This window comes from Thalassophryne amazonica, chromosome 14 (genome assembly GCF_902500255.1).
Source record: "Thalassophryne amazonica chromosome 14, fThaAma1.1, whole genome shotgun sequence".
NCBI classification, from domain to species: Eukaryota; Metazoa; Chordata; class Actinopteri; order Batrachoidiformes; family Batrachoididae; genus Thalassophryne; species Thalassophryne amazonica.
This window is the reverse complement of record NC_047116.1, coordinates 19,348,469-19,364,698: the sequence shown is the minus strand read 5'-3', so window position 1 is coordinate 19,364,698 and position 16,230 is coordinate 19,348,469. Positions and strand designations below refer to the sequence as shown.

Sequence of the window (16,230 nt, the reverse complement as noted above, 5' to 3'; positions counted from 1 at the left end):
CAAACCATGATTCAGTAAGATGTGTTCTTCACTTTTTTAGGTACAGACATTTCATATGTTGTCTGTTACTTGCCATCATTCTACAATACAAGTTCAAATGAATAATAATAAAAACTGGTTGTAAACTATGTTTTCTCTGTGGTGTATTTTCTGATGAAACATGCACCAAAATGCAGGAAATGGCACCTAAATATTCCCCCCACCCCCTTTACAAAATCTTGGATCTGCCTCTGCATTATGGTGTTAAAATGTTAACACTTTGGAAAGAGTTGCAGTAACACTGCAGGGTGTGGACCTATGTACAATAAACACTTTGGAGAAAATAATTTTATCTTTATGAACAATACTAATCATATTTGGATTAAGTTGAAGTTCGGGTCTGCGCCTCCGTCACATCACCTCCTGGCGTCCAATCATCTGCGGGCTCCACGGATGCGCCGCCGCATCCTTGGATACCTGAGCCGCCTGACGCACAGCTCGTTCTCGGCGCGGGCCCGCACTCTGTGATGGAAAACACCCGCTGTTTTGCGAACCGCTTCTCGGACTACAAAGGTGCGCTGCTGCCGGGTCAGGGCGCGGAGGCGGTGGTTCCAGCCGTGACGGCCGCCGTGGACCGGATCCTGAAGAAGGTTCCTCTGGACCAGACCGACTGTGACGGCGGACTGTACGATGGCCCCGCCGGCGTGGCTTACATGCTGTATCACGTCAGCGAGTCCGCGTACTTCTCCGAGCACCGGGAAGAATACCTGAAGGCGGCCAAGCAGATCATCGACGTGTCGGTGAAGTACGTGGACGCGGAACCGGACAAAAACATGCGCGTCGCCTTCCTGCTCGGCGGGGCGGGAATCTACGCGGTGGCCGCGATGATCTACAAGACAATGGGCTTGGCTGACTTCGTCAAGCCGCTGACCAAATTTCGGAACCTGTGGGAGGTGTGCGCGCCCATCAATTTCCTGGAGTGCGGCTCCGACGAGCTGTTCGTGGGTCGGGCCGGGTACCTGTGCGCCGCCCTGGTCCTCAGGCAGAAGCTGGGCATCGAGGTGAGCTGCTCTCATATCTCGGTCACAAACTTCAACAAGAACAACCCCATGAGTTGACTTTCATGTTTGACCTGACAGGTTCTCTGGTCATATGACCACAGATGGATCTGATTGCGCCACTTACGCATTTGAAATAAATCAGGTTTGACGTCTTCAAAAGTTAAAGTTGGTCCAGTTCTATTGCAAATTATTTGTTGATCTGTTAGGATTAATTACTTTGACATTGGGTTTCCAAAGTCATGGTCAAAGAAGGTCAACTTCCATTGATATGTTACCCTGTAAGGGGCAACCAATTCCTTTTTAGAACCCTGTTAACTCAACCAATGATTGGCATCACTTTTTTAGCCAAAATTTGGGAAAGTTTCATTTTTGATCCCTCTACAAACTAAAACTGACCTTTGTCACCATTTTTGCACTTTTTACGACATAACATTTGGTCTATAATCTAAATTATACCCATAGTTACCACCCTGGGATGGCTATCATACCAGAATATTAACAAGAGATGTATCTCTAAATGATGGATGGTAAATTTTGCACCCATAGGTGGAAGTGACACATCCACTTTCAGGGGTGTGGCCCACAGCCTATATGCACAGAATCTTAAGGTACTGCTTGGAATAACTTTGAGTCAAGAGAACACCTACTTTACAAGATTCACATGAGATGTACCTGAGGCAGGGGTGGTGGCCAAGCGGTTAATGCACTTGGTTTCAGTGCAGAAGGTTTCAGGTTCAAATCCCACCCCTGCCACATTTCTCCATGTAATGTGGAGTTGCGTCAGGAAGGGCATCCGGCGTAAAACCTGTGCCAATTCAACATGCAGATCCACCTTGGATTTGCTGTGGTGACCCTGAGTGCAAACAAGGGAGCAGCCGAAGGGACTTACCTTACATGAGATGTACCTGAATTGTGAAGGAACCTCAGCTATGACACTGTGGCCATGTCACACTTCCTTGAGGATGATCTCATGTGCAGGAGACTCGGTGCTGAAGACACAAGCAACTGGAAATGCCCAAAGGGATGCCCATTTTTGACCTGGCTGCAGAAAATGTTACTTCAGAGGGTTGGCAATATTCTGATTCAAGAAGAATCAATATATTCTGATTCCATGGTCTGGGTGGTTGCCAATTAGGATCCAGGGCAGTTCTGCACCATGGTGGATGATCCTGAGCAGACTTCCAAAACTATTTTCACCCCATGGTTAGTAGATTTTCTTGCCACATACCCTCCAGCCCTCCCCCAAAAGCCAGAAACCTGCAACTGCTTATATTAATGTGAGTTTATTGGGGAACTGGGACTGGATCCATGAGTTGGTGTTCGAGTGCTAATCTGTTTGAGCACTTTGATTATTTTGGCCAATAACTCTTAAGCATATCTTGATAAAACTGTTGTACAGGATCTGCAATGCATTTACATTACCATCGGAAGTGACCTGAATCTTTGTTTTTTGTTCTTCTTTTTTTGGCCAGACACATTTTCTCTTTCAGAAACACAGTAAATTTTGCAGAGTTAAACTGACTCTTCAGGGAGTGCATCTAGTCTGATTCCAAAGAGTGCTAAATCAACACTACTGTAATATAAATTACATGTATTTCGATTGATTTGCTTGATGTCAGACTATCATGGAGTTGATCTAACAACAGGACAGAATTGACTTAACACTACACTCAAAAATGGCTCTTTGGATGAACTCAATTCAATTATGTGCAGGACTTCCATCTAATAAATATATGTAGCCCAAACTCAAATAAAATACATCAATGCAAGATAATGTAATTTAATTTAGTTGGGACTGCATATATTTATGAGATGGAATCCAATACAGTGAGTCAGTTTTTTGAGTGATATCACTCAAACAAATAACTCATTGGATGAACTCAATTCAATTATGGGCAGGATTTCCATTTGAGTTGGGGCTACATATATTTATTAGATGGAAATCCTGCACATAATTGAATTGAGTTCATCCAATGCATCAGTTTTTGAGCGCATTTGTGATCATTCAATGCAAATTGGCTCTACAATTTTTTTCTTGCAGCAGTCAAATAACAGAGATGAGCTTCCAGGAATTGTGATGGTGTAAAGGTTAGAAAGGCAGCTATGTGGGGACCACAGGATCATTAGTTCAATCCCCTCATCAGACAGGGAAATGTGGTTGAGAAGCAGCATTTGTCTTTCTTGTCTTACCTCTGCTAAGGTGCCCTTGAGCATGTTCCACAATGCCATTGTTGCTCCCGGTGTGCAGCTGAGCTTCTTGCGTGCCAGATCCTCTGTGTATGAATGTTTGTATGTGAATGATCCAAAATTTCATGCTGTATTCACATGAACGATGTATTTAGTGAGCTGATTATTTTACTTACATGTGATGCAGATCAAATGTTATTCTTTTATTCAGAAACAGGTTTACTATTTTCTTTTGTGTTAGATTTTGGGCACTTTCTCAGCTTTGCACATCAGGACACTACAGTTTCTGCTTATTCTATTCTTGTACTGTCAGGTGATATCAGGTTTCCCTCCTGGATTTTTGTGCATCTTATTGCCATCTGTCCTAATAAGCTTCCTGGGGCCTTGAGCACAGAAGCCTCCCACAGCATTCTGCTGCTGCCACCGCGACAGCCAGGATGGTGTTTGTACACTCTAAAAAAAAATGTTTCATGGGATTAGTTTGTGTAACTTAAACTGAAGAGTATTTCCACCATGCGAATAATAAAATCTTTGTATGTTCACATTTTAGTAAGTTGATAACCAACAAGATGTCTGTAAATTGTTCACAGTTTAAAAAAAACTGTTGAACTATGGGGTGGCAATGGTTTGAAAGGAAACAGTTCAAAGTAAGTAAAATAAGTTCAAACAAACAAACAATCAAAATACAATTTAAAACGATTTGCGTAGATTTTTCTGAGTAGAGTGGAGGTAAGATAAAGAAGTTAGCATAACAAATAAAATAAGTTGCCTACCTATTAACACCAACACCTTTTAATTAAGTTGGTTCAGTTTAATTAACGTTGTAGAGGACAAAGCAAATCAAGTACACTAAACCACTTTTCTATGTCACAGCACCACTTGCCAGATGACAAAAGTATAATAAAAAAGAAATGAATAAACATTTTTAAAATGTGTTAAATTTTTACATTTTTAAACAAGTTTAACAATTAATTTTTGTAAAAAATTGTTAATAAAATATTACTGTGATGAATTTTTCACAGAATTTTTTTATCTGTGTGTGCCTTTTGTGAAGCACTTTGTGACTTCTCTGTGAAACGTGCTATATAAATAAACATGACTTACTTATTTACAACAAAATGGAATGTTTGATGAAGTTTTTGAGAGTAATAAGCCATTTTGAATAAGTATTCTACAACAGTATAAGGGAATTTGATAGTGTTAGTTGCAACACTTGCTCAATTTTTTTGTAGCATCTATTGATTTGGAAATGCTGTTAATGGATGTGTGTGTACGTGCATGCGTGTGTGTATCCCCGATGCCTGTGCCCTGCCACAGAGAAGGCTGTTTTTCATAAAATATAGTCAATTTTGTGCCATTAAATATTGTATGTAGCCTTTTGTATGTGTTCTTGTCAGTTTAGCGGGACACCCTGCTACAGTACCCCAACCCAAATCCTCTTCCCATGACCGTGTCACAAGATGACCCATCTGGACACCACTTTATTAAAATTCTTTAACTCATCATCACAGCTGAACTCTATTTCAGTAATGGACTTCTGAAGTCAACTATCTGTAAAAGTGATGATAGGGGCTTTTTGTCTGTTAAAGGTGTTGAATGACTAATGATGCAAAGGATTTTATCCTTTATCCTTATCCTGTTATTATCTACTTTGCAATTAAGTATGTCATTATTATTTTGCAGATTCTGAGCAAGGATCAAATCAAATCTATTTGCCAGGCCATCACTGATTCGGGAAAGCAGTATGCCAAGAGGAAGAGGAAGCCTTTCCCCCTCATGTATTCATACTACGGAACCGAGTATCTTGGTAAGAACTTCAAACAGTAGCCAACTTAAAAAGGGAAAGATGACTAAAAGAGAAATATGTCATCACCTTACTGGTCTTTAAAGTCTGTTCTCATTATCAGAGCAAGAATTGTCAACCAAGATTTTGGTTTATTTCAGCCTTAGTCATATTAAAACATTAATCAAGCTTCTGAGTGCTCTGCAAACATTGTCAACGAACAGGATAACACAAGAGAAATCTGTTCAGAAAATTGCTGAAAAAGGAGAAAAAAATGTGTTTCGAAATGTCAGGTATAGTAGTGAAAGCTTGGCATGGTGCGAGGACTTGGCTGCGTTCCATTACAAGTTGGAAGTTGATCATTTTGAGTTGGGATTTCCGACTTCCGATCTACTATATTTTACAGAGTATAAGTCACACCTACCAAAAATGTATTTCGAAGAATTATTTATTTATAACACAAACACTCCGCTAGTCACCAGACGCTAACAAGCTCATTAATGTTATGGTGACAGGCACCAAACATAAGTGAACTGCTTCTTTTTGGTCGTACATGAGGGACACATGAGGTCATAGACTTAATTTGTCTTAACTGACTTGCCGATGCACTTCTTGTTGTCTCACACTGTTCTAATAAGTGTTGTGTCGAGCAGAATAAAAGTTATATTCTTCTTCTGCACCAGAGGGTAAATCACGGTACCCCTTTCAGCATACAGGAGCAGCTTGTCATACGTGTAAATAGTGCCATCTTGTGGCCATAGATGATAATGCAGTATTTTTTTTATATATAAGTTACTTCATAATATAAGTCGCAAGACCTCCTACACTAGTTTTTTAAAAAAGTGATTTGTACTCCATAAAATAGCAGCAAACCCATGCCTAGGGACATCAAGGTGCTTTCTGCAATATTTGCACCCACCATCTTGGGAGAAGGATTGTCAGAACTTAGTGGCCCACCACTGTACTGACAGCAACACCAAGATCCACAATTAATTTCAATATCCACTGGATAAACTTATTGTGTAAAACCCACCATCACTCACTACAACATACAAGTAAATACTGATGAAAAAGTCATTCTGCTTACCGCTCATTGTGCACGCTGCCATATTGTTGTGACGCCAGATTGGCGATCTTGGTCCATAATGATCTTACCTAAGTTTCTGACTTGCAATTCTTACTCATATAGCCATTCCACTACACTTTTTCCAGTCAGAGCTCAGTTTTTTTCCAAGTTCCGTTTACACTGGAACACAGTCAATGTGCCGTGAAGGCTCTGATGTGATTGATGTGGAAGCTTGACTGACACGATGTGATGACTTGGCATTGAGATGAAACTTGACAGGGACTTGACAAACAGAATCGCTGATGAAAACAGAACATAGTGACAGAGATAGAAAACTGAGATCTGATGTGCAACAGATTCGTGCTACTGAAAAATATCTAAAAACAATCAAACACCACAAAAATAATCAACATGTTAAAAAAAGTTACACTGGCCAGACCAGAACAAATATTCCCCAAACTTATTTTTTGGAAAAAGGTTGTTTTTTTGTTTTGTTTTTGTTTTTTTGCAAACAAACCAATCAAATCTGAATCAGGCACTCAGAAACTTAATTATGAACAATTTTTAAATAAGAATAGTAAATTCTTTCAGTAGTGAGATCACCCCTTTATTCTCACTCTCCATGTACTGGAACAAAAACATACCGGAGGCACAGATTTATTTATTTATTTATTTGATGTTGCTTTTACATGTGTAAAACAAACTTTCCTTTTCCTCAATTGCATCAGATGAAGAGATCATAAGGGTCGGAGGTCATCAGTAACTATCAAACCAACACAAAGTTCATAGTAAGCATAGCGCCGGCGGACTCTTCTGCATGGATACAACAATGGCAACTACGTGGTCACCAACGTGAAATAATGAACATTCTGTTATATTATCGAACAACAAATCTGTTGCTATTTGTGTAAACACACTTAAAGGTTGAGGATTGTGCATGTGACACGATTTGCCTGAATAATCAAAGTTTGTTCATTGGGAGTTTTTGATCGGATTTTTCCCTTCAGATCTGAAGGGAATCTCGGCACTGATATCTCAGGGAGCCGCGTTCTCCGTGCATGAGAGGCTGACGCTCCCATTTCAACTCCATTTTAGTCGCATGCGTGTGGCTCGATCGCTCTCAGGGATGAAATGAATTAAAAGTGTTTTGGGTCAGTATGTTCTGGTTAATTTGCATCCCAGCAGAGTGGTCTTAAAAAGGCATTTTGGACAGACGGTGATGTGTAGCTGCTTTATGTACTTGACAGTAGATTTGTTTACCATTTATTTTCTAAGTACCTGCCATGACCTCTCTGCAAAACAAAGGAATTACCCTCAGACAAAACTGTCAAGTATGTATAGTGAGTTACAACTGTAGTCAGGTTTGTTATGCAATTTCATCGAACTTTTGTGGAGATTCGTAAAATTATGCATTTTTGAAAAGTGCATGCAATAGCCGGCCCGCCACCATGGATTTGTACACTGTTAAAAACCAAACACTCCTTTTAATAGAATAATTAAGTTACTGTAACTCAAGCTTTGAAAAAGTTATAGTCACTCATTTCTATTAATTAAACTAACTCAAAATGAATTGTTGTCATAACAACTCAGTTCCTTTAAGTGCATTTAAGGTTTTGGGGCATTTAAGTGTTGTGATGTATTTCCAGTGCATTCCATTCACTCATTTTAATTGAATTTATGTAACAGAAGCCAGCAGTGTCGCTGTGCATATATAGTTAGTAAACCTCTCTGGTCACAATGCCAGAGCCCTGGGTTTTAGCCTTCTGGTTAGAGAGTCCGACTTCTTTGCCGGAGATTGAGAGTTTGCGTTCCGAGGGGAGGGAATGGGCAGAGTCATAACAACACAACGCAGAGTCAACAAGTAAACCAAAGCATGCATCAAAAATCTATCCAAAATGTAATGGAATTTTTTTTTGGCAGACATTTATTTGTCACTTTTTATTGAAAACATAAACTAGATTTACATAAGTTTAATTAACTATAAATTGTTAAGTTACAAAACTTTAACCCTCTGGGGCCGACGACATCGTATACGACAGCTAAGACCAAGCTTTACTAAATTATAAATAACTTTTTAATGATATGAGATAGAAACTTACTTTTTTTTTGCTGAAAAGTTAACGTCCGTGCTCCAATGAGTACATACTATTGGCTCCAAATGCGCCCTGCGCCATTACGCACAGTGATCAGTGAAAGCAGACAGAGCGCCTCTGATGACAGTGTGCTCAAACAAAGAGTGTGTAACTATCAGGATTGATCCACTAGTTTGCATATGAATGTTACTGGATAACTCTTGCTTTTACCATGAAGACAAAAAAAACACATAGACCATTTGTATATATTGTTCAAAATGTGCATTTGTGTTTATTGTTTGAACCTTTTGTTGTACCGTCTTTCACACGACCTCAAATTACCTTTATAAAGTGTCAAAACAGTTGTTTATTATAGTTTGCTGTGTGTTTTGAATAAATGTGTGTGGAAAATTATTTTCCGCTTTACTTTTTCCTTCCTTATTTTTGATTGTAAACCTTTATTACACTTAATAAAACACAACAAACGCATATATATTATGAAAGCACAGATTGTCCTGAAAAAAGAGACATAAAACTTGATTGTGGGATGCAGGGAGAGCTGTTAACAGCAATAATAAATCATTTATGCCAGGTGAGTGAACTGTCCAAAAATACCCTCGGACCCCAGAGGGTTAACAATTAAATTTTTAAAATTATTTTATTTAAGTTGGCAAACTCAAATGGTTTAAGGTCAATCGGTTTACTCAAATGGTTGAGTTCACCCTATCTCCCCCCAACATCTAAGCTTGTAGATGACCTGGGTTATTATTCCAGTGAGACACATACATCAGCTCAAGGAATCCCATGAAGCTAATTGCAAAACTGGGTAAAGAGTCACATTTATGGGTGGCAATCTTGGCATTTTTAATTAGCTCCATTGGGTTCCTTGGCCTTGAAAATGTCTACTTAACTACTGGAATCAAGATCCTGGGTCATCAAGAAGCCAAAGTGGTGAAGACTCCCATTCTAAGACGCCATTTTTACAAATCCAAGCTGGTCACCACCATGGTGTCTTTTGGGAAACTGGAATCATCCATTTTCTGATTGGGCTATTGTATGCGCTTTTCAAAAAATTCTAGTTTTGCAAATCTCCACAAAATTCCAAAGGACAGCTCGTCATACCTGATATATTGAACTGGCTAAACTTATAATGCAACAGTCAAGAAAACAAAAATGTTTCTTTGTGAGAGCTTGTTGTATGCTTCAAGTTGTTTTTTGCATCTTGGCATGGTTCCTTCTTCCTGCATGTCTTACTGGCACCTTTATTCACGGTGCAGCACACGGCTTTCCTCAGTGCTGCAGATGTTGCTGAGCTACCAGGATTTGCTGAGCGGCACGGAAAAGGATCTGGTATGGCAGAGTGTCGATTTCCTCATGAACCAGGAGCAGAACTGCAACTGGCCCGCTGAGCTGGGCGCCATCATCGAGAGAGAGAATGAACTCGTGCACTGGTGCCACGGAGCCCAACGGTATGCTGGTTACCATGTTGTTACTGGCACAGAACCTTTAGTACAGCAGACACCTGAAACAATTGTTCAAATGGTGAGTACAAGCACCAAATTTGTGCAAATACACCTTAGATGTTACTCTTTTGAAAAAGGTGACTGGCCACTTGAATTTCAATAGGCAGCCAGTAGGGGACAATTGAATTACACAGGGGTCAAAATTTTAAAATGCTCCAATCAAATTGAAAATTATACCACATTACTTTTCTGATTATAAAGATTCCAAAAAGGTATAGTTTGGACTATATGTGACTGAATGTTCTGGAGTTTTGGGGTAAAAACAGCAAGAATGGTGACAAAGGTCAATTTCAGTTGGTACAGGGCCAAAAGTTAAAGTTGCTCCAATTTTGGTAAAAAGTGATGCAAATTATTGGTTGAGCTAATAGAATTAATAAATGGAATAGTTTTGACAGTGCTGAATGCTTGGTCTGCAAAGTAAAGGTCAAACAAGGTCAACGTGTTGGGAAAGTGTAGGAACACGGACCCACAACAGGGGGCGCAAATGAACGGACAATGGAATAAGTCAAAATAACAACGCTTTACTGTTGTGAATGTGCACAACGAATACAACCAATTACAGAAATGGACAACAGTCAATTCACAAAAGTGTCGTGTGGGCAGGCTCGAAGATAGGAGACGCCTCTCCAAGGTAAGACCGGAACCACACGGCTTCCTCCGCCAAGTCCCGAACTCCCAGGTGGCCACTGCCTCCGCGTGTCGGACCTGGTACTGCTGGCGAGGACAAAGACAGTTAGATGGGGGCGCGTTTGCACCCAGAACTCCGAACAGCAGGAAAGGTACCTCCACCTCTCGTTGGACACAGTAATCCAATAAACTAGCTCAATCCAAAAATATGTACTCTGTTTGCTTCGATATGTTACCTCTCCAGTAAGAAACGATATCTCGGCGAAGAGGTGGAGGTACCTTTCCTGCTGATATACCCCACTGATGATTGCCGTCAGCTGTCTCAGGTGATGGGTGACAGCTGTCACCGAGGCTGCTCCCGTGAGGCGGCGGCGCCCTCTGGTGCCTGGAGCCCGCACTCCAGGCAGGGCGCCCTCTGGTGGTGGTGGGCCAGCAGTACCTCCTCTTCAGCGGCCCACACAACAGGACCCCCCCTCAACGGGCGCCTCCTGGCGCCCGACCGGGCTTGTCCGGGTGGCGACGGTAGAAGTCGGCCAGGAGGGGGGGTCCAGGATGAAGCTCTTCTTCACCCATGGAGCGTTCTTCGGGACCGTACCACTCCCAGTCCACCAGATATTGAAAGCCCCGGCCCATCCGTTGGACGTCCAACAACCGGCGCACTGTCCAAGCCGGCTCGCCATCGATGATCCGGGCAGGAGGTGGTGCCGGACCGGGTGTACAGAGGGGCGAGGTGTGATGGGGCTTGATTTTTGACACATGAAATACTGGATGGATCCGCAGTGAGGCTGGAAGCCGAAGCCTCACTGCGGCGGGATTGATGACCTGGAATTGTAAACGGACCTATGTACCTGTCTTGCAGTTTTGGGGAGGCCACTTGCAGTGGAATGTCCTTGGTGGACAACCACACTTCCTGCCCGGAGCGATACGTAGGGCCGGGGTCCGCCGCCGGTCTGCATGGGTCCTTCGCCCTCATCCGGGCCTTCAGCAAAGCAGAACGGGCGGCGCGCCACACCAACGGCCTTCCGCAGGTGGGCCTGGACCGAGGGCACACCGACCTCTCCCTCAACCACCGGGAATAATGGGGCTGATACCCCAAACACACCTCAAAGGGGGGAGAGGTCGGTGTCTGATGACACTTGACTGTTGTGGGCGTACTCGATCCAGGCCAGATGAGTACTCCAGGCCGCCGGGTGCGCGGCTGTCAACAACGTAGCGTTGGCTCCATTTCTTGATTGGCCCGCTCTGCCTGCCTGTTGGTCTGGGGGTGATACCCGGATGAGAGACTGACCGTGGCCCCCAGTTCCCGGCAAAAGCTCCTCCAGACATGTGAGGAGAACTGGGGACTGCGATCGGAGACGATGTCTGATGGTATTCCATCAGCCGCTGTAACTAGGTTTAAGGATATGATTCCTTCTTTATGTTCTCTAATGTTCATATACCAACACAGAGCAGAGTAGCTACCTAAACTCTGTAAGGGAGTTAGAGTATCTCGTCAATAGTTTTACATCCTCATTGAAGACCAACTTTGGATGCTGGTAGCTCCTCTGAAAAAGAGAGCTTTAAAATCAGAAGTGTCTGACTCCGTGGTTATAACTCACAAACTCGTAGCTTAAAGCAGATAACCTGTAGTTGGAGAGGAAATGGCGTCTCACTAATTTAGAAGATCTTCACTTAGCCTGGAAAAAGAGTTTGTTGCTCTATAAAAAGCCCTCCGTAAAGCTAGGACATCTTTCTACTCATCACTAATTGAAGAAAATAAGAACAACCCCAGGTTTCTTTTCAGCACTGTAGCCAGGCTGACAAAGAGTCAGAGCTCTATTGAGCTGAGTATTCCATTAACTTTAACTAGTAATGACTTCATGACTTTCTTTGCTAACAAAATTTTGACTATTAGAGAAAAATTAACTCATAACCATCCCAAAGATGTATCGTTATCTTTGGCTGCTTTCAGTGATGCCGGTATTTGGTTAGACTCTTTCTCTCCGATGTTTCTGTCTGAGTTATTTTCATTAGTTACTTCATCCAAACCATCAACATGTTTATTAGACCCCATTCCTGCCAGGCTGCTCAAGGAAGTCCTACCATTATTTAATGCTTCAATCTTAAATATGATCAACTTATCTTTGTTAGTTGGCTATGTACACAGGCTTTTAAGGTGGCAGTAATTAAACCATTACTTAAAAAGCCATCACTTGACCCAGCTATTTAGCTAATTATAGGCCAATCTCCAACCTTCCTTTTCTCTCAAAGATTCTTGAGAGGGTAGTTGTAAAACAGCTAACCTGATCACCTGCAGAGGAATGGTCTATTTGAAGAGGTTCAGTCAGGTTTTAGAATTCATCATAGTACAGAAACAGCATTAGTGAAGGTTACAAATGATCTCTTATGGCTTCGGACAGTGGACTTATCTCTGTGCTTGTTCTGTTGGACCTCAGTGCTGCTTTTGATACTGTTGACCATAAAATTTTATTACAGAGATTAGAGTATGTCATAGGTATTAAAGGCACTGCGCTGCGGTGGTTTGAATCATATTTGTCTAATAGATTACAGTTTGTTCATGTAAATGGGGAATCTTCTTCACAGACTAAAGCTAATTATGAGTTTCCACAAGGTTCTGTGCTAGACCAATTTTATTCACTTTATACATGCTTCCCTTAGGCAGTATTATTAGACGGTATTGCTTAAATTTTCATTGTTACGCAGATGATACCCAGCTTTATCTATCCATGAAGCAGAGGACACACACCAATTAGCTAAACTGCAGGATTGTCTTACAGACATAAAGACATGGATGACCTCTAATTTCCTGCTTTTAAACTCAGATAAAACTGAAGTTATGGTACTTGGCCCCACAAATCTTAGAAGCATGGTGTCTAACCAGATCTTTACTCTGGATGGCATTCCCTGACCTCTAGTAATACTGTGAGAAATCTTGGAGTCATTTTTGATCAGGATATGTCATTCAAAGCGCATATTAAACAAATATGTAGGACTGCTTTTTGCATTACGCAATATCTCCAAATCAGAAAGGTCTTGTCTCAGAGTGATGCTGAAAAACTAATTCATGCATTTATTTCCTCTAGGCTGGACTATTGTATTCTTTATTATCAGGTTGTCCTAAAATTCCCTAAAAAGCCTTCAGTTAATTCAAAATGCTGCAGCTACGAGTACTGACGGGGACTAGCAGGAGAGAGCATATCTCACCCGTGTTGGCCTTCTCTTCATTGGCTTCCTGTTAATTCTAGAATAGAATTTAAAATTCTTCTTCTTACTTATAAGGTTTTGAATAATCAGGTCCCATCTTATCTTAGGGACCTCGTAGTACCATATCACCCTAATAGAGCGCTTCGCTCTCAGACTGCAGGCTTACTTGTAGTTCCTAGGGTTTGTAGAGTAGAATGGGAGGCAGAGCCTTTAGTTTTCAGGCTCCTCTCCTGTGGACCAGCTCCCAATTCAGATCAGGGAGACAGATACCCTCTCTACTTTTAAGATTAGGCTTAAAACTTTCCTTTTCGCTAAGGCTTATAGTTAGGGCTGGATCAGGTGACCCTGGACTATCCCTTGGTTATGCTGCTTTAGACGTAGACTGTGGGGGGGTTCCCATGATGCACTGTTTCTTTCTCTTTTTGCTCTGTATGCATCACTCCCGCATTTAATCATTGGTGATTCGATCTCTGCCCCCCTCCACAGCATGTCTTTTTCCTGGTTCTTTCCCCAGCCCCACCAGTCTCAGCAGAAGACTGCCCCTCCCTGAGCCTGGTTCTGCTGGAGGTTTCTTCCTGTTAAAAGGGAGTTTTTCCTTCCCACTGTAGCCCAGTGCTTGCTCACAGGGGTCGTTTTGACCAGTTGGGGTTTTTCATAATTGTTGTGTGGCCTTGCCTTACAATGTAAAGCGCCTTGGGGCGACTGGTTGTTGTGATTTGGCGCTATATAAAAAAAGAGTTGAGTTGAGTTGATTCCATGCAGACGGACGACCGTGGTGGACCAGGAGGTCCGCTGTCTCCTGGCCGTTGGGAGCTTCGGGAGGGCCACGAAGTGGGCCGCCTTGAGAATCGGTCCACTATCGTGAGGATGACGGTGTTTCCCTGGGACGGCGGGAGGCCCGTGACAAAATCCAGCCCGAGTGGGACCAGGGGCGATGAGGCACGGGCAGCGGCTGTAGCGTCCCAGAGCCTTGCGATGGTCGGCCTTGCCCCTGGCGCAGGTGGTACAGGCCTGGATATAGTCCCGGACGTCGGCCTCCAGGGACGCCCACCAGAAGCGCTGCCGGACAACTGCCACGGTTCTTCGCACCCCTGGATGACAGGAGAGCTTAGAGCCGTGACAGAAGTCCAGGACTGCAGCCCTTGCCTCTGGTGGGACGTAAAGTCTGTTCTTTGGTCCAGTCCCGGGGTCCGGGCTTCGTGGCAGGGCCTCCCGGACGGTTCTCCTCTACGTCCCAGGTGAGGGTGGCCACGATAGTGGGACTCCGGGATGATGGGTTCCGGTGGATCCGACAACTCCGTTTTGACCTCGTCTTCGTGTACCCGGACAAGGCATCCGATTTCTGGTTCTTGGTTCCCGGGCCGGTAGGTGATGCGGAAGTCAAAACGGCCGAAGAACAGTGCCCAGCGGGCTTGCCTGGGATTCAGCCGCTTGGCGGTCCTGATATACTCCAGGTTTCCAGGTGGTCAGTGAAAACCGTGGATGGCACGGACGTTCCCTCCAACAGATGTCTCCACTCTTCAAGTGCCTCTTTCACCGCAAGGAGTTCTCGGTTGCCGACGTCATGTTCCGTTCAGCCGGGGTCAACCTGCGGGAAAAATAGGCACACGGATGAAGGACCTTATCGGTCTTCCCACTCTGGACAGCACAGCTCCTATCCCTGAGTCCGAGGCGTCCACTTCAACCACTAACTGGCAACTAGGATTGGGCTGCAACAGAATGGGTGCAGACGGAGAAGCGCCGTTTCAACTCCTTGAACGCGGCATCGCAACGATCCGACCAGGTGAAGGGGACTTTTGGTGAGGTCAGGGCTGTCAGGGGGCTAACAACCTGACTGTAGCCCTTAATGAACCTCCTGTAGAAATTTGCAAAGCCGAGGAACTGTTGCAGCTTCCTACGGCTTGTGGGTTGGGTTCTCGCCCTTAACAAACAGCCGGTTCTCCAATAACCGCTGCAGGACCTGACGTACATGTCGGACATGGGTCTCAGGATCCGGAGAAAAGATGAGTATGTCGTCTAGATATACGAAGACGAATCGGTGCAGGAAGTCCCGCAAGACGTCATTAACTAATGCTTGGAACGTCGCGGGAGCGTTTGTAAGACCGAACGGCATGACCAGGTACTCAAAATGACCTAACGGGGTGTTAAATGCCGTCTTCCACTCGTCTCCCTTACGGATCCGAACCAGGTGATACGCATTCCTAAGATCAAGCTTGGTGAATATCTTGGCTCCATGCAGGGGCGTGAACACCGAATCCAACAAGGGTAAAGGGTATCGGTTACGAACCGTGATTTCGTTCAGCCCCCTATAATCAATGCATGGACGTAATCCGCCATCCTTTTTCCCCACAAAAAAGAAACCCGCACCCATCGGGGAGGTGGAATTCCGGATCAACCCGACAACCAAAGAGTCCCGGATGTAGGTCTCCATTGATTCGCGTTCGGGTCGTGAGAGGTTGTACAGCCTACTGGACGGGAACTCAACGCCTGGAACCAAATCAATGGCACAATCATACGGGCGGTGCGGGGGAAGGTGAGCGCCAGATCCTTGCTAAACACCTCCGCAAGGTCATGGTACTGTACCGGCACCGTCCCTAGATTGGGCGGGGCTCTGACCTCCTCTCTGGCCTGGGAACCGGGAGGAACCGAGGAACCTAAACATAACCGATGGCAGGTTTCGCTCCACTGAACCACTACCCCGGACGGCCAATCGATCCGGGGATTGTGT

General features: G+C 43.7%; 1 protein-coding gene across 1 annotated transcript in view; it reads left to right on the top strand.

The window, feature by feature from the left end:
• Positions 1-450: 450 nt before the first annotated feature.
• LOC117524351 (lanC-like protein 3) overlaps positions 451-16,230 on the top strand; it is a 49,949-nt gene continuing 34,169 nt past the window's right edge. The window contains exons 1-2 of the mRNA XM_034186113.1: positions 451-1,040; positions 4,911-5,034. Coding sequence (XP_034042004.1) covers positions 507-1,040; positions 4,911-5,034 — 658 coding nt within the window. The 5' untranslated portion in view covers positions 451-506. The remainder of the gene's footprint in view (positions 1,041-4,910; positions 5,035-16,230) is intronic.